The sequence below is a fragment of the Oreochromis aureus genome, linkage group 7, assembly GCF_013358895.1.
Source record: "Oreochromis aureus strain Israel breed Guangdong linkage group 7, ZZ_aureus, whole genome shotgun sequence".
In the NCBI taxonomy this organism is placed as follows: domain Eukaryota; kingdom Metazoa; phylum Chordata; class Actinopteri; order Cichliformes; family Cichlidae; genus Oreochromis; species Oreochromis aureus.
The window spans coordinates 27,308,805-27,327,909 of record NC_052948.1 but is presented as its reverse complement, the minus strand read 5'-3'; the positions used below and the strand labels follow the sequence as shown (position 1 = coordinate 27,327,909).

Sequence of the window (19,105 nt, the reverse complement as noted above, 5' to 3'; positions counted from 1 at the left end):
AGGCCATAGAACAAGAGTACTTGCTCAGAGAATTATTTGATTGTTGGGGTTTTTGTTTGCATTATTGTAGGGTCTTTACCTTATTATATAAATCACTTTGAGGCATTTGGTGCTATATAAATAAAACTGAAGTGAGTATTATCAATAATAATAAATTATTGTAGTTGTTAAAAATAATTTACATGTTATAACATGTTAAGCAGCAAATGTTTGACCTTTCAGTCACACTCTCCCTTGCCTTGTCACAGGTTGCCCTTTCTGTTTCTCTCTGCTTAAACGATTTCGCGGTAATCACTGTGGTTTTGTCTTTTTCTTTTCTTTTCTCTTTTTCAGGCAGGAGGAGGTGAAGTCATGTTCCGAATCCTCCATCATCAAGGTAAGGGAATGTGCACTGGTCTCGTGGCCCAGCGGCGCTATGAGCACCACAGGGCCGTCATGGCTATACGTCGCGAGGATGTCAATCCCTGGGAGAGGAGGGCGCCACTGGCACCACGACATGTCAAAGAGCTCACAAATGCTGGCGTTAAAGTCCTGGTCCAGCCATCCAACCGCAGAGCTATTCATGAGAAGGTGAGAGAAGGAATAATTTGTCTAATTTTCACTTCTTCAGGTGGTGTTCTTTTGATTTTCAGATCTATGAATGTAGTATTTAATATCTTGATGCATGCTCAATCATCCAGGTAAGGAAATCCCAAAAAGTTGATTCTGTTCATCTGGACATAACGTTTTCAGTGGGAGAAACATTTCGTCACTCATCCAAGTGACTCCTTGAGTCTCAGCTGAATGCAGGTTTCCCCAACCATATAAACAGTACCTTTGCATAATGACTGAAATTAGCACCACTGACGATCAGTGAGCTGTGAGGGGAGTTTCTTGATCATAAATATCAATAATAATATCAGTAATATAAAGAGGGTTTGCCTTTAAGACCCATTGTCTGTATAATTAACTCGGTCACCTGTAACGTCTCAAAGTTTCTGGCGTTGATCCTCAAGCTGTTGGTAAGCAGCTCTGAACACCATGCTGAACACTTTTGATTTTGTTGAGAAGATGAGAGCTGTCATTATGCAGGCAGATGGTTTTATTTGATGTTCACAGACCAAGTGTGTTTGCTCTTGGAACTGGATCTTCATTCCACATATTTCACATACAAGGATCACTACTACAGGCAGAAACATGGGTGTGCCATGGGTTCCCCAGTTTTAACTATTGTGGCCAACTTGTACATGGAAGAAATGGAACAGAGTCCTCTGTTATCCTACCCTGGAACACCACCAAGCCATTGGTTCAGGTGTGTGGATCACACCTGGGTGAAAATCATATCTCAGGACGTACCACAATTCACTGATCACATTAACTCAGTGGATACAGCACATCAAATTCACCAGGGAGGATATGAAAAGTGGCAGGTTAGCCTTCTTAGATTGTGAGATTTCCATCAGTAATGGGGGACATCTAAAAGCTGATGTGTACCATAAACCAACAAGCTTTTAAGTATTTAAGGTTTCACTCTTATCATCCACTGGAGCACAAACTGGGTGTCATCAGGAAACTACAACATAGAGCGAACACCATCCCCGCAGACACAGTGGCCAGGGAAGCAGAAGAACATCACATCAAAAAGGCCCTGAGTAAATGTGGTTATCCCAGCTGGACTTTTGTAAAAGCTGGAAAGGTGCCAAAAGAAAGCTCCAGCCGATCCAGGAGAGAAGGACAACTGCTGCCTAAGCCAAAACCTGTAGTGATCCTTTATGTGTCAGGAGTATCGGAACAGCTGTGACACGTTTCTGTGACTTTCAAACCCCAAAACACGCTGCGCCAAAAATTCGTTCATCCCAAGTATTGGGTTCCCCGACACAGACAGAGTAATGTAGTGTACGCTGTTAAGTGCCAGGAGGACTGCCAGGATCTATACATGGCGGAAGCCAAACAACCTCTGGCAAAGCGGATGGCACAACAGTGAAGAGCTAACTCGTCAGGCCGCAGTCTGTTTACACCTACTGGCCAGTGGACACTCTTTCAATGATGAGGATGTACACATCCTGGACAGGGAGGAACACTGGTTTGAGCGCGGAGTCAAGGAGGCCATTTACATGAAAAGGGAAAGACCATCTCTGAATCAAGGAGGGGGCCTAAGGGTACATTTTTCGCCATCTTACAGCCATTCCCCAACTCTCTGTGAATGATACTCATGGTCATTGATCAGTGGGTGTTGATCAATGGTCATGACAATTTGCATAGTAATGATCAAGCTGACCTCACAGCTCATTGTTTGTCAGTGGTTCTAGTTTCAGTCATTGTGCAAAGGTACTGTTTATAAGGTTGGGGAAACCTGCAGCCAGCTAAGACCGAAGAAGTCACTCGGGTGCGTGACGAAACGTTTCTTCCACTGAAAATGCTACGTCCAGATAAACAGAAGCAACTTTTTGGGATAGTATTTAGTGATTTTACATTTAGTGACTTTTAGGCATCTTCGCTTCCTCTAAAAACATATTGTACCTATAAAATGTGTAGTTTGTGGGACTAAAAATACAGACAAGCTTGAAGACACATTAAAAACAGTTTGTGAGCCATAACATTTAGACCGTACTTTGCTTTCAGTACTATATGAAGGCAGGGGCTATCGTTCAGGAGAACATTTCAGATGCATCACTGATAATTGGAGTGAAGAGGCCGCCGGAGGAGAAGATCATTCCCAGGAAGACGTACGCTTTTTTCTCACACACCATTAAGGCTCAGGAACCCAACATGGGGCTCTTGGATGACATACTGAAAAAGGTAAGCCCTAAAATACCCTGCAGTGATCCTGCTTTTCAGTCAGTTTATTCATGTTTCCAGTTAGGGGTGGGTGATATATCGAATATACTTGATGGTATCGTGAGTTTTTCCACATATGATGGTTAAAATGGCTTTATCGTAACCATCTAGTATAAATTGCCATGGCAATGTTAAACTGTCTGCATTTAATTTGCTGAGTTTAAATGCAGACAGTGTTCGCACACTGCGAACACATCATTAATCCCCCCTCCTAAGTGGAAGGTTTTCTACCTGGCACACTGCACTGAGCATGCGTGTTTATATACTACCAGATGGGGAAAAACATGGCGACAGCGAGAGTTTTAGACGAGCGAGATAATGAGACTAGCTGTCGTTTAGATTTCAAACGCAGTAATTTGCAAAACATGCCTTAAAAACTATTGGTCAGTTGTTTTTATAGTCACTGTCTAGAGATTTGTTTCCGTAATTTGAGGTCATCACATTTTTTATTTTACAATTCTTATTGGTTAGAAGCACAAAAGAGAACCTTTTTAATTCAACTGTTTTGTTTTGTCTCGTGAATTCTTGCTATGATCTTTTGTTTGTTAAAGGTTTGGTGTTGACCACAGAGAGACTTACTGTGACAGTATTGTCATTTGTGAAAAACCTCTGTGTGCAACTGATGGATAAAACATGTTTAAAATAAGACGTTTAAATTTGTTCAGATTTTTTTGTATTCAAAGTAGAACAAAATATTGAGTGGTCGATTTGAGTGAGTATACTAGTGCAATTTTAGGCACTATATGGTTGAAAATAACATTTGTTTTTGGAGGTTATTTAAACATATTGTGATATAGATCGTGATATAGCCAAAAATATTGTGATATTATATTTTCCTCCTATTGCCCAGCCCTATTTCCAGTATACAACTTTAAATGATGCAGGGAAAGTCTGTATTTATCTGAGATACAAGAAGTTCCTCCCAAGCATTCTTTTGTCTCTTTTCTCTTCTTTTGCTAGCCTTGAAAATAACTTTTTTTTAAACATTATGAGTTTTTCTTCTTTTAAGTAATATGCTGAGTCAAAGACAAAGGTGGGCAGTGTGGTGGTCAGCACTTTTTCCTTACAGCAAGAGGATCCTAGGTTCAAGAAATTAACAGCGTGAGGGTTTAAGGCAGGATTTAGATGTACACGTTGCTTCAACACTTGACAGTGGGTGCACTTGTCATTTGGGGTTGTCTTTGCTAACAGGAACAAGCAACAACAAAAAATATAGTGCAAGCTAACCGTGCTCTGATCACCAAACTAGCTGCTGGTTACTATCTTTATTCATATACAACAGACTGATTACTCATTGCAGTGATTGGCGGTTTCATTTTGGGAGCAAAATTCCACAAGCAGTTATGTTGCTCTCTGTGAATATTTTAATAACCTAAATCGATTAGTTTAGATGTTGCTGCTTGAGTAGTTGAACTCTGCAGGCAGAGTGAAGCAATCCTATGATCACCCTTCACAAGGTCAATGACAGGCAAGAGTGTTGAAACCTGAAACCAAGACTCGCCTGACACACATTTTCCATTTTCCAGCATGTGTTGTATTTTTGTTGTGATTCAATCCCAACAGCAGTAGAGACCTGCAGGTTCTCCTCACTGACACACACACACACACACACACGCACACACACAAATTCACATGCGCTGTGATCAGTTTTTGGGATAAAAAGCCAACAGCTTTCATTTCAGTCCTTTTAATCACCTGTTCAGAAAGTTTAAATGTTAATGAAAACAAGCTTGTTAACTGCTTCCAGCAATGATTGTTTTCGTTTTTTGACACATTAACACCAAAACTGGATTAAGATTAAGTTAAAACCAAAGCTGTCATAGTTCACAATCTTTAATACTGTTAATTTTTTCATGAACTTGCTGTAGCCTGACAGTAGCGGTCCTCTCTCAGTAGAGTCACATCTCACAGTATGCGGGGGTAAGACTGAAATAAAACCTTAATTTTTTTAAAACATCATTGTCATCAGACAGTGAGCATGACAGTCTGTGCTGATTTCTGCTCGCCTTCCTGTTTTTTTTGATGCACAGACACTTCTGTAAAGATTTACTATTACAATGCAAAAACTGCACATGTCGCCAAATGGTTGACTTCTCCTTTATGATGTCTACAACTGTCCATGTTGCTCAATGTAATCACTGCATAAAGGGGGACATGGATTTGCATGATTTCAGTTGTTAATATAGAATATATTAACGACTGAATATAATATACCATATATCTGAGAGACAAATTACTTTTGATGGGGATCGGAGCATACAGTAGGAGTTTTTCCCACAGGGAACGAGCTTAAAACGTGGTTACTTTCAAAAATCTAAAAATAAAATAAAAAACAGTTTTAACTGTCTTTATTATTTATTTTGACAAAATACACAATAAATTTTCCATTTAAATTCACAATCTTCAAAAACACTAACAAAGTCCACTTTTGTTTGTGCAGGAGGTCCGGCTCATTGATTATGAGAAGATGGTTGATGCTAATGGTTTCCGGATTGTAGCGTTTGGCCAGTGGGCTGGTGTCGCAGGTAAGAAAGGCTGCAAGGATTCCTAATCTTGTTAATTACAGTGGCTTGCAAAAGTATTTGGCCCCCTTGAACTTTTCCACATTTTGTCACATTACAGCCACAAACATGAATCAATTTTATTGGAATTCCACGTGAAAGACCAATACAAAGTGGTGTACACGTGAGAAGTGGAACGAAAATCATACATGATTCCAAACTTTTTTTACAAATAAATAACTGAAAAGTGGGGTGTGCGTAATTATTCAGCCCCCTGAGTCAATACTTTGTAAAACCACCTTTTGCTGTAATTACAGCTGCCAGTCTTTTAGGGTATGTCTCTACCAGCTTTGCACATCTACAGACTGAAATCCTTGCCCATTCTTATTTGCAAAACAGCTCCAGCTCAGTCAGATTAGATGGACAGCGTTTGTGAACAGCAGTTTTCAGATCTTGCCACAGATTCTCGATTGGATTTAGATCTGGACTTTGACTGGGCCATTCTAACACATGGATATGTTTTGTTTTAAACCATTCCATTGTTGCCCTGGCTTTATGTTTATGTTCTTCCACATGTTTGCTGTGTCCCCCACATGGCTTATGGCAAACTGCAAACGGGACTTCTTATGGTTTCCTGTTAACAATGGCTTTCTTCTTGCCACTCTTCCATAAAGGCCAACTTTGTGCAGTGCACGACTAATAGTTGTCCTATGGACAGATTCCCCCACCTGAGCTGTAGATCTCTGCAGCTCGTCCAGAGTCACCATGGGCCTCTTGGCTGCATTTCTGATCAGCGCTCTCCTTGTTCGGCCTGTGAGTTTAGGTGGACGGCCTTGTCTTGGTAGGTTTACAGTTGTGCCATACTCCTTCCATTTCTGAATGATCGCTTGAACAGTGCTCCGTAGGATGTTCAAGGCTTGGGAAATCTTTTTGTAGCCTAAACCTGCTTTAAATTTCTCAATAACTTTATCCCTGACCTGTCTGGTGTCTAAATCCAATCGAGAATCTGTGGCAAGATCTGAAAACTGCTGTTCACAAATGCTGTCCATCTAATCTGACTGAGCTGGAGCTGTTTTGCAAAGAAGAATGGGCAAGGATTTCAGTCTCTAGATGTGCAAAGCTGGTAGAGACACACCCTAAAAGACTGGCAGCTGTAATTGCAGCAAAAGGTGGTTCTACAAAGTATTGACTCAGGGGGCTGAATAATTACGCACACCCCACTTTGCAGTTATTTATTTGTAAAAAATGTTTGGAATCATGTATGATTTTCGTTCCACTTCTCACGTGTACACCACTTTGTATTGGTCTTTCACGTGGAATTCCAATAAAATTGATTCATGTTTGTGGCTGTAATGTGACAAAATGTGGAAAAGTTCAAGGGGGGCGAATACTTTTGCAAGCCACTGTATTTCCTCGACTGTCTAGAAAGATTTACACTGCAGCAAACTTTGGGATCAGTGGAGATCAGATCACAGACAGAAGTGAATCAGTTGAAAAAACATGGGCTTTATCATTTGATCAGTCAGACCAATGTTGACACTGTTAACTTTCGACTTGCAGGATCAAAATCTGTTATTCAGTATAAACTGCTACATAACTTTACTTCATTACTGACATTAAGAAAAATGAAAGTAGGAGTCATATGAAATTCTTCTGTCCAGCCATACTCTTCTTTCGTGTGCTCCCTTATTTTTAGACATGGATCCGTGTGCTTGATTTGGCGCATTTTTATGCTGGACACCCTTCCTGACGCAACCCTTCTAGGAATTTGTGCCTCCTCCTGGTCTTGAACCAAAGATCTTTTGCATGTTTGGAAAAATACTCACAATTAGTTGTATCAAAAAGAGCTCCTCCTGGCCCAGTGAAGTCAGAAAACAAAAGGCTCAAATGGTTTAAGGGTGTTCTTTATGACAAACATTAAATGGACTGGTTCTTGTAGAGTGCTTTTCTGTTCTCCTGAGCACTCAAAGCGCTTTATACAACTTGCCTCATCTGGTACCAAGACGGTGAGCTCAGGTTGCGTGAAAGAAAACATGCATAAACAGCATCACCAGCACTCACCATTAAAACATTTACTGAGAAAACTGCTAGCGGGAATCCTTCATCAAAGCACCTGATCAACAAACTCTGTCCACCGCTGCAGTAAGCCTCTAGAAGTTGTATTAAAACATGCAGATGAACTGTTAACCTGATAGTATTGAGACCATGATTGATACCTGATATCATGTTTAAATTGTACAGCTTAATGAAGGCTGATGGCAGCCGTACATGTAGTAAGCAGGCTATAAAATAAAATACTGTTTTAATTAGATCGCATTAATATTTAAAAATAAACAAATAAAAGCTTTTCACAAGCCGATAAGAATGTACATGGGTCAGTAAAACTCTGGACACTGAATTATTATTAATCTTAATTAACATCTACACCATTATAACATGACGTAGGAGCTTCAAATTGATACCGTAGAGTTCGAATTTCAGTGACCTTGACCTCAAGTTCAGAGGTCAAGTTGTCTGAAAATTTTCTGAATGCGATAACTCTAAAAGGATGTCACCTAGGATTTTCAAACTTTGATGAGTTTATATCAAGGTAATTGAGATTTAAAGGTCAAAGGTCAAAGATCAAGTTTGAACATTTTGTGAATGCAATAACTCAAGAAGGATTTTCAAATTGATATCAAAGATGAAGGTAGGAAAAGGCCAGTCACAGAACTCATTTTCTGCAGTTTCCTATGCTCATTTCCATGATCTTGTTTTTTTGGCCACTACCCAAAGCTTGTGACCAATCCATGTCCCCCTTTAAATATCAATAGTATTGAGAATAGCTGTGAATAATTGTTTTTCTAATGGTTAAACTCTTTATTTGTGAAAAATGAAGTCATTAAAAATTATGGTTAAACAAATGCTTGGCTTAACAAAATGCTGACTTTTAGTTAACCTAGCTACAGTGCCTAAGAGAAACCTATGGTTGTTTTTATTTTCTTCAGTCAGTGATGAATAACAAGACACCCTAGATTTACGGAGGGGCAACTATTTTTACAGGCTAAATAAAGATCTTCTAAATTGAGATGGCATTTCCTCCCCAGCTTACGGGTTCTATTTTTTAAGTTTGAGAGTTATACCAGGGAGTAGGAATGGGAATTGATAAAAATTTAGTGAAGACATTACATTTGCACAATTTAATTGTATGCTGTGTGGCCACATGTTTGTGCATGTTGGAGGAGTTTCCCCTAATTGTTGTGCAGGTGCTGGCTAAGAGCTGAAGTTGTGTTAGAAGCTGAATGCAGTTCTTTCTGTCCTGGATGCAGTTTGCACTTTACCATCACACTCTCATCCTTTTATGGAATAAAAATAAATTGTAGACTGTGTCATTATTTTCCTCCTCTGACACAAACTGAAATAAGTGTCATTGATAGGCAAGCAGACAGTACAGTTGTGGCCAAAAGTTTTGAGAATGACACAAATATTGCTTGCTATATTGGTTTTCACAAAGTTTGCTGCTTCAGTGTTTGTAGATCTTTTTGGCAGTTGTTTTTGTGACGTATTGAAGTATAATTACAGGCACTGTATACGTTTCAAAGGCTTTTATTGACAATTACATTAAGTTTATGCAAAGTGTCAATATTTGCAGTGTTGGCTCTTCATTTTCAAGACCTCTCAAGGCTCGCAAAATTTCAAAATCTCTGGTAGCCCTTCGGGCAGGCACTCTTCAGTTTTTGGTAGCCCAAAATAAATTTAAGTAGCCCGAATAAAAAAGAGAGCAATTTTTTTAATGTTTTGTTTCCTTTACAATATTATACATTAAAGTATAATATTGTAACGAAACAAAAAATTAATCAGAAAGTTGTTAAAATACAAATCACAACAACTGTATAAAAATCACAGTCATCAACTCAAATACTTGGTTCTAATTGAACAGAAATTTCTATGAACTTGTAAGAACTGTGTAGAACATGAATCAGTCAGTGTCAGATCCTGAATCTGAAATTTCCACTGAAGTCAAGGGTAAGGGGTAAGTGGAACCAAGATCGAGGCCATTTGCTTTTTGAAGTTTGCAAAGACGGCTACATTTTGACAATGGTAGTTCACTCTTTGCAACATAGTACGCTTTTGAAAGATTTTTCAGGACTTCTTCTTGTGCTTGGTTTATTTTTAGTATGTTTTTTGCAATTGCTGTTTGTTCTGGGAAAGATACTGCAGACTGAGCAATAATGCATTTCTTGCATTTCTCATGGGTTCTGATGGGGTCTTTCTTAAAATTACTGGTCCCAGTTACAAAGGCGCTTGTCGACTCAAATGAAATGAAACTCACAACACACCCGGCAGAACATCATGTTATTTAGCTCGTCATATTCCAGCCACAGAAATTCTTTTGTCCATGAAACCAAAAAGCTGAGCTTTCTTTTTGCCTCATAGTCTGATTTGTCATAACTTTTTCCGTTTGTGGTCGGCTTTTTATTTGGCTGCCCTTCTTCACCCTGACCTGTCTTATTTGGCTCAGCAGAACTAAAATACCGGCGTAAATCCTGCTGCTTTTACACACGTACTTACATAACAGTCAGCGATTCTCTGCGCAATCAACCTCTCACATGTTTAAGCTTGCTGTGGGAGATTTCACTTGTCAGGTTTGAATAGTAAGCTAATGAGTGATAAGACGATGTCAGAGGAATTGGTGCGCAATTAATCGTCACTCACCAATCAGTGCTGCCGCTCTCTACACACCGTTCGCGCAATCGCAAAGTGAAAGTGAAAGCAAAAAACAAGCACAAATTCAAACGCGATTTCAATATGTCACATATTGGCAGTGGCTCATCAATGCCGATGGGATAATTACTCAGCTACATTTTCGAAAGAATGCAAAAGCATTGACATATATTTTCCCCTCCTATGATAGCCCAACGGGCAGGGCTGAGATAGATTTTGGAAAAATCGCTAGCCCCGGGACGTCGGGCTAGCGATTTTGCGAGCCCTGCCTCTGCAATGGCATGCTGTCAATCAGCTTCTGGGCCAAATCCTGATTGATGGCAACCCATTCTTTCACAATCAGAAGAGACGGTTATTGAAATTATCTGAGAAGGTCCTTTTATGGCACTGATGATTTGGGGGATTAAGTTCATTTTCATGGCAAAGAAGGACTTTGCAATTCATCTGAACACTCTTCATAACATTCTGGAGTTTATGCAAATTGCCATCATAAAAACATTTCTGAAAACCAATATTTGTGTCATTCTCAAAACTTTTGCCATGACTGTATTAGCCACTGCTGTGTAAGCCATTATCATACATTTAAATATTGTCAAGAAATGATCAGACTAAAAAGAGTTTTAAGGGAACACTGTTAAATGTTCAGTTTCTATGCCATATGTCAGAACAAGATCTAGAGTGTGATTAAAGTGGTGGGTGGGTTCTTTTACAATTTGGGAGAAGCCAGTTGAGTCTAATAGTAGATCAAATGCCATGTTGACGCTACTTTTTTGAGCATGTGCAATAATGTTAAAATCACCCAATATAATTATTTTATCTGAACCTAAATTGAAACAAAAAATCTGAGAAATCAGATAGAAAAAGCTATTTATTCTGGTTCTTGATTTCCCTCCAAAAATATATATACAACTAGCTGTAAGTCATGTAACTAGAAGACAATTAAGAAGATAATTTTTCGTACATAAGATGGTTTTCTATGATAGATGGGAGTTTGATGGTGTAAGGCAAGCTTTCACAAATACATACTGACCCATTTTTATACAACATACAGTACTTTGAGTCTGTCATGCGAACTCAAATGGCCCAGAATACAAGGAATCACCCACTAACCTTGAATTAATAACCATCTTTTTCTGTCTTATAAATATTTCTGTCATTTTAATCCTTTATGATGACCACATTATAAATTACTATTTTGTGTATTATTATTTAGTAAATTGTTCTTTTTGAAGTAAATGAATCTCTCTTTCTATTTTTTTCAGGAATGATTAACATTTTGCATGGATTGGGGCTGCGCTTCTTGGCTCTCGGCCACCACACTCCGTTTATGGTAAGAGTGGCCATTCTTTATCATTTCAAAAAAATGTTAAAAACAAAAAACAACTTCCTCCTTATAAAGAGTTCACATGTGATGTCCTTTTCCCCACATGGTTCCTATCCAGCACATCGGTATGGCTCATAACTATAGGAATGTGAGCCAGGCCATCCAAGCAGTAAGGGACTGTGGGTATGAAATTTCAATGGGGCTTATGCCCAAATCCATTGGACCCCTCACATTTTGCTTCACTGGAACAGGAAACGTCTCCAAGGTACAAAAACTTAGACACAACCAAACAACACTCAGTCAGAAAAAATACATTAAGGAGGATTTTGTGATAAATGTTTCATTTTATGCTACTTTTTTCTTTCTTGCAGGGAGCCCAAGACATCATCAACGAGCTTCCTGTTGAATATGTTGAACCTCACGAGTTGAAGGACGTCTCTGAAACAGGAGGTATGAAATATTTTGAGCATCATGCAATTTTCAGCTGTTGGAGTGACCGTGGTGGGTTGTAGCACTTTAAACACACAAGTTCTTTGGGGAAATGGTCAGTCTGATCTTGTTATTTCGAATGTGGAAAAAACATGGATACCACAAAAGGCACAAAGACTTAAGTTAAACATTGCTTACAGATTATAATAACAATTAAAGTGTTTATTAATTCAGTTTATTACCAGAAAGTGCATCTAACATGTAGATCATTGTACCTGCACAGCAGATAAATGTTACAACCTGAGAACATACAAATTAAATGTGTTTAGTAAATAACAAAATTTATGAATTTCTACATTGATCGAAAAGTTCTTACTATTAACCAAACTTTGACTATGTTCCTTTATTTTTCTGCCTCTGTGATTAAATTGAAAAGTCATGAACCTAAAAAAACAAAATATCTGAGAATTTATTTTAGGGCAAAATATACCAGATGATGATATTAAAACGTCTGTCATTTTATATTATACTCTATCTCTATTTTTGTGGGGTTGTCAACTTTGAGATACTGAGAGTCACTGACCCACACTGCCATCATGTGAGTCATTAGGATCGCATGAGACAAGGTGTGAATTGGAGGTGAATCACTGGGAAAGGGATCTCAGGACTGTATTATAGGTGGCACCTGTTTGGTGTTGTAGGCCACTACGTCTATTCAGTGGATATCAATGTACTCATTTACTCTTCTCTGAAACCATCCATCTCCTCTGTCCAAAATGTGAATATTAGCATCATCAAAACAGTGCGTCTCCTCATTTAAGTGAAATTATAGCTGAATCTTGTCCTAAAGACCTGGATCTCTCTTGTGGTGCTATATACCTTTGGAGTGGTTGTTTCGTCCCTCCTCTGTGTTGGTCTGAGTACTCCTCATCATATAACAATACACAACATTGTTTTCTTTTTTCTTTTCTGTTTTTCCAGTGTTTTTCCATTTTTTTTGTCTGAGGGTGTTGCTGGGTCTGAGATCTACTGGGGTGTTATGCTCGGTGAAGATTTTTCAAACAAAGCTATCGCATCACAAGGGGCAATAGTGTAGTTCTGCTGAGCAGTAACTTAAAGGGAGAAAATCCCATGAAACCCTGGGGCACCTCCCTCACTGTAAACGGAAGAGGGTCTAACTGGCAATGCTAATTGTGTTCATCCTCGTAAATGAACTTGCGAATTATGGAGCTTAAAGTCTTATTCAGCCGTTCCACCACCCCATGAGTCTGAGGGTGGCAGAAGTTGGTCCGAACAGATTTAATGCTAGTAATTCGTACAGTCCTTTTAGTCTGTGAGACATGAATGATGTGCCCTGGTTAGTTGCAAGTTGACAAGTCAAGTGATATTTATTTGCAGTGTTTTCTTTTGCTTTTATGAGAGCAGCTTTCCGTCTAACTCCACACCCCACGACAGTAAACCTCTCTAATTATTAGGATTCAAAGTCAGTTCTCTGTATTATCATTAAAGATTAAATCAAAATATTACTAGAATCATTAATGTGACATTAAGATTAGATATATACTAATTTATGGCTAAAGCTAACTGTATTCCTACAACCTTTTATTATCCAATTGTGTTTGTTCGTTTTTATGACTATCATTGAGATATATTATGTAATTTCATTTAACTAGAACAAACTGTATGCTTGTTTTCTTGCCAGATATGACCAAAGTGTATGCCACCGTTCTTAGCCGACACCACCACCTTGTAAGAAAGAGTGACGGCATCTATGACCCCATTGAGTATGAGATCCATCCAGAACTGTACACTTCCCACTTCAGGACCAGCGTGAGTTTCTTAGTTTTTGTCTGTCACTAAACCCCGCTTACCACCCCCCCACCCCCCATCTGTTCCTGTCTGTTTTTCAGGGGCCTTGTCCTCTACTTCAGTCAGCAACACATAAGACATGAATAAGTCAAGTTGTGCTGGCATTTCAAAACACATGCTGTATTGATGTGTCACTAAAGTACAAATATAAATACGAATATAAAGCGCACTTGCAGGGTTCTGGATCTGTGTTTACCATGGTAATCCCTATGTTTTTATGTAGATTATTAGAGATTAGGGAAAGGAAAGGGGTAATGTATGTGATTATGGAGGGGAGAGTAGGGACTTTAAAAGGAGGGTTTATGACTGGTAAAGAGAGAGAGCTCACTGATATGGAGAGAAGGAAGATTGAGTTATTGTGTGTGTATGAGGCCAGGTGGAAGGGTAGCAAGGCCAGTAGCACTGGATCTGGACTGTTCTACTTTGCTGTACAGAGGAAGTGGAATGGAGTAGGGGTAATCTTGAAAAATAGTGTCAGACAGCATCATGAATTTGAAGCTGGAAAATGAAGGTATGAATATTGTTAGTGCATTTGACCCACAGGTTAGCTGTCGGTTAGAAAAGAATACGGAATTCTGGAAATGTACATGTATGCAGAAATGGCATTACTGGATGCAGAAGTCGTTAGATGAAGTGGCAGAGAGTGTCCTCAGGGACATGTAGGTTAAGGGAACAGAGGAGACGATGAGAAGATGTTGGGTAGGTATGGTGTGGAGGAGAGAAATGGAAAGGGCAGATGGTAGTGGAATTTGCAAAAGATGGAAATGATTATGGTGAGCACATATTTCAAGAAGAGGGTGGAACATCACATGGCGTACAAGAGTGGAGTAAGATGCACAAAGGTTAGGTGAGGCTATATCTCATGTAGAAGGTGCAGTCTGACAGAAATAGGAAATGGCAAGGTGGTGGCAGCAGATATAATATATAATATAATCTTCAGTTGGTAGTAGGATGGTTATGGGATTCAAGGAGAGGAAAATGAAGAGAAAGAAGAGGAAATGAAGGTAGCAGTGATTAAATGGTGGAAGTTGAGGAAGAACGAATATTGTGAAGAGTTCAGGAAGGAGTTGAGATGGGCTCTGGGTGATAAGGAAAAATGACCAGATAAGTGGAATGTATAACTCAAGTAGTGAGGGAAAAATGCCAGGGAGGTGTTTGTTGTGTCCTCTGGACCCCGAAAAGAAGACAAGATGTATTTTGCACACTAAAGACTTCTTGACTTTTAATACATTTCCCCATTATGGAGAGAAATTTGCCTCAAAAGGGTTGCAAATGCGTATGATGTGATACACAAGGACATGACTTTCAGAGAGTGTTCATCTGTTGTAGATTTATTTTTTTATTTTTAGGCTTGGCACTTCTTTGGTCCTCCACTTGTCCAGTTTCCTCAAAAAGATTTTTTCTAACGTAAAGCATACCAGGCAAGATATGCAAGTTATTGGCTAATAGCTCATTAGGAATCGTGTAGTTGTAGCAAAAATATAGATTTTATATTACATTTTAAAATGTAGACCCATAATTCATTCATCTCTTGAGTTAGGTGTTTTTTGTGCCTTTAAGGGAGGCATGTGTCGGTTTTAAGTGGTTTAACAAACAAGAAACACATCCCTCTGAAAATTGTCACGGATTGAACTAAAAAGTGAGTAAAAAAGTAACCAAAGAAAAACTTTGGCCTTCAGAAGGCCCCGAGAACTAATACTCTGCCACATGGCGAGTGGCAGGGTACACCCTGGCTAACATAGAGACACACACCATTTGCACTCACATTCACTTAAGACTTTTTTCCAGTGTGATGGAAATTGCAGCTGTAACTGTCTAATCTTTCTTATGAGGAATGTGCCTCGTGAGTTAATGTCACCCAGTGAAATCAATCAGATACATTAAAATAATAAGCTACTTAACGATGTATTGCTAACATATTTAGGGTTGGGTTTTCAAAAAGTCAGTGCTTAGATATTAATCAATACTACAACAAAACCTAATTAGATAGTTACAGCTGTATCTGTTTTTGTGTCAGATGCGTGTTTACAAAATGCTTTCGATCCGAAACTGCCTGCTTATAATTGATAGATTCCCACTGAGCTTATTTCAGGTTTTCAGGTTTTTCTCTTGTACAGCATTTGGTTCAGTACTTTTTCATTTTGTTGAGCTTTAGCTCCAAGTTTTGCTTTTTTCTTGTTTAAAAAAAAAGGACATTTCATAGATATCAACTTCAGTTTAGATACTTTTTTTGCACATTTAGCACATTTTCAATATTTGGTAGTGTTGCTTTTTACACTGATAGTTTGGTTATCTTGTTCTACCCACATGGTTTATACATTAAAATGTAGCTATGCTTGTGCTCTTTCAGAAAATGACCTTTCCAAAACACAGAGATCTACAAAATTTAAACTAGGAGCCTGAGAGTGTCAGGAGTACCATCTCTGTCTTGGACAAAAAAAAATATATATAGAATTTTTAAACTGCCATTTCTCTGTCAATTTTAGTGTTTTTTTTGTTTTTTGTTTCAGTAGCATGTCCTTGTACTCGTAGTTAAGTTTGTCTCTGGGACCTACAGTTTTCAGTTTTGTGGAAACCATTTTTGTTTTTTTGGGTATCTGAGCAGCTTCTTCATTCTTCTTTGTTTTGGCGGGAAAAAAACTAAACAGTCTAAGGAAGCTGACACAAGCTGCTCCTGATTGCTGGATTCAAGTTTAGCAGCTTCAGATCAGTGACTCTGAAAAAGGCAGTCATTGATTCAGACTGCTTGATTGGTATGGAAACACAGAGGCACACACTCTCACACCCACTGTGTCACTCCCTTGTGTGTGTGTATATTTGCAAACAGTGTCAGACTGGGACAGACGTGTGTTCATCAAAGTGTGTGTGTTTGTGTGTATCCTTATTTGTAAACATTATTAGGTGTGTGCATGCGTGCGTGCGTGCGTGCGTGCGTGCGTGTGTGTGTGTGTGTGTTAGAGAGGTTTTTACATGTTGCCACCAATTAGAAACTACCTGCTTATGTTTCATGGATTCGCATTGAGCTTATGTTAGGTCGTTTCTTCTTGTACAGCATTTGTTTGAGTATTTTCATATTACATTTTGATGAGCTTTTTTTCTGGTTTAAAAAAAAGGAAATTTCAGCAAATACAGCTCAGTTTAGGTACTTTTTTGGCTTTATTTAGCTCGTTTTTAATTTTTGGTATTCTTGTGTTTTACATTTAAGATGGCTGATATTTTGGTAATATTATGTAGTTAAGCTCATTTAACAAGTTAAGCTTTGAATAGATTATTAAGCATTTCAGGCAAAATCTTCAATCAATCTTCTTCGCTTTTTCTAGTAATACAGAGAAATTCCCTACAATCGAACTACCTCATATGAGTAAGCACTTGGCAACAATGGGAAGGAAAAACTCCCTTTTAAAGTGAAGAAACCTCTAGCAGAACCAGACTCAGGCAGGGAGGGGTAGCCATCTGTTGCAACCAGTTGGGGGTGATGGGAGGAAGACGGGACAAAAGACATACTGTGGAAGAGAGCCAGAGATTAACAATAACTAATGATTAAATGCAACTGACATAGAATTTAACACAGCACCATTGCAGACAGAGAGCCAAAGAGTTCCTTCTCTGACTAAGAGCTAAAGTAGTTTATAACACTGAACAACACTTTAGGAGGAATTTCAGAGGTGATGTTTCCGTTTCAACAACACTAAAATATTATATTATATTATACTATTAGTAATTATCCGATAGCCATATTAGCGATCAGTTGTCGATACTGTAGTGGCTAGTGGACTGTAGTTAGATAAAAGACTAATAACTATTGCAGGCTGAACATGTAGCAGATGGAATATTGAGCTGTGGCAGAGCGGCTCATGGATGCATGGAGAACGGGGCAGGTTGCTGTCTGTGCAGAGCAGTATTGGAACCATAGCTGGACTGAGCACAGTCCATTGTGTGGAGTACTAATTTGAGAAAACAAAAAGCATATGTGGGGTCAGTTTTAAAATGCACATAGTTACTGTTTTAATCTTTCAAAATGAATGCTCTGTTTTTAATATTTTCTTTATTTTAGTATAACTAATACCATCCTTATCCAAAGTTGACCAAAGTGCTTCACAATTACTTAATGAACAAGAGAAAACAATAGAAAAACAAATACAGAAAAATAAGACATGATGAGGCAATGACAATATATTTAACATGAAAACAAAGCAAACAAACATAAAACAAGCCTGATGGTACTCAAACTGAACTTGAATTAAAAGTGAGTTTTAATATGCAATTTGAAAGACTGTATAGACTCTGAAGTACGAATATCAAGTGGCAAGTTATTCCAGTCTTGGCGCTCCAACTATGAAGCCCAGATTTCCTCTATGCTTAAAATTGGAGTGGCAGCAAAATTATTTCACATCTTTAGGCCAGTAAAAATGGTGGCTAAGCTTCTTCAAAGTTATCTTGGACAAAAAACTAAACAACGACTCATAAGCTAGGTGCAAAACCCACCTGTGCAAAAATAGCTTAATGTCTATCAGCTGGCTTGGTCGGAGACCTCCATTTCCTGAACACTAAATAATTCAACTCCTCAGCCTCCTGTACGGCCTCAGTTGACCACATAGTATGTTCCAGGCAAGGATTTCTCTGCTGCTTCTGCATTGAAGACAAACTTTTTCAGGTTCCTCTAGCATAATGTGTTTACCTTTATTTGGATACTTGTCTGAATCTCAGCTTCTGTGAACATCAGTAATTCCCAGGTCACCCTGATCATTGCCTATATCCTCATCCTTGGGCTGGCAGTCAGTCAGCAGGTTATCTACTAATCATATGATTGGTGGTTGGACAGCCGACTCCTCCAGACTGACTGCCAAATGTCCTTGTGGAAGATACTACCCGAAGTTGCTATCATCAATTGGAATGTGAATGTTAGATAGAGTAGCACAGAAAAAAGTGCTTGTGTAAATGAGGCATATTGTATAAAACACTTTGAGTGATCAAGAAGAGTAGAAAAACACTACATAAGAAGATAAGAGTCTATTTACCATTTACTTATTAGGATATCAGATAAGTCACTTAAAAGGTGGATCACTGTTGCCTTTCCACACTCTCTTGGCCTCTCTTGACCACACTTATGGGCCTGTTAGATCACTGGTCTGAAGTTGCTGTTGTTGGACAATCCTCACATTTATTAGCTCAGTTTAGGACCAACTTAAATTCATGGGCTACTTTATAACAGTAACTTACCTGGGAACATTCACGTTAAATGATTGAACATCATTAGGTTTTTCACATTCTAAAACTCAGAAGCTTGACATGGATTTATTCTCGATCCAAGGCAGCTTCTTGTTTACAACAAATGTCTGAAGTTGTTTCTTCGACTCACGAAGCTGTAAGTGGTACGTTTCTGGAACACTACTGTAAGCCTCTTTCCTGCAAGCATCATATTGCAGCAGCTGCTGCTGCTCTCTAAGTTTGGTAAGTCTGT

At 38.7% G+C, this 19,105-nt stretch overlaps 1 protein-coding gene across 2 annotated transcripts in view; it reads left to right on the top strand.

The window, feature by feature from the left end:
* Nucleotides 1-19,105, top strand: part of aass (aminoadipate-semialdehyde synthase) — a 57,219-nt gene that overhangs the window by 15,527 nt on the left and 22,587 nt on the right. For both annotated transcript variants that reach the window (XM_039615343.1, XM_031742048.2), the window contains exons 2-8: nucleotides 334-570; nucleotides 2,602-2,778; nucleotides 5,258-5,342; nucleotides 11,285-11,352; nucleotides 11,465-11,611; nucleotides 11,718-11,796; nucleotides 13,478-13,605. In XM_039615343.1, the coding sequence (XP_039471277.1) occupies nucleotides 352-570; nucleotides 2,602-2,778; nucleotides 5,258-5,342; nucleotides 11,285-11,352; nucleotides 11,465-11,611; nucleotides 11,718-11,796; nucleotides 13,478-13,605 (903 nt within the window). In that variant the 5' untranslated portion in view covers nucleotides 334-351. The remainder of the gene's footprint in view (nucleotides 1-333; nucleotides 571-2,601; nucleotides 2,779-5,257; nucleotides 5,343-11,284; nucleotides 11,353-11,464; nucleotides 11,612-11,717; nucleotides 11,797-13,477; nucleotides 13,606-19,105) is intronic.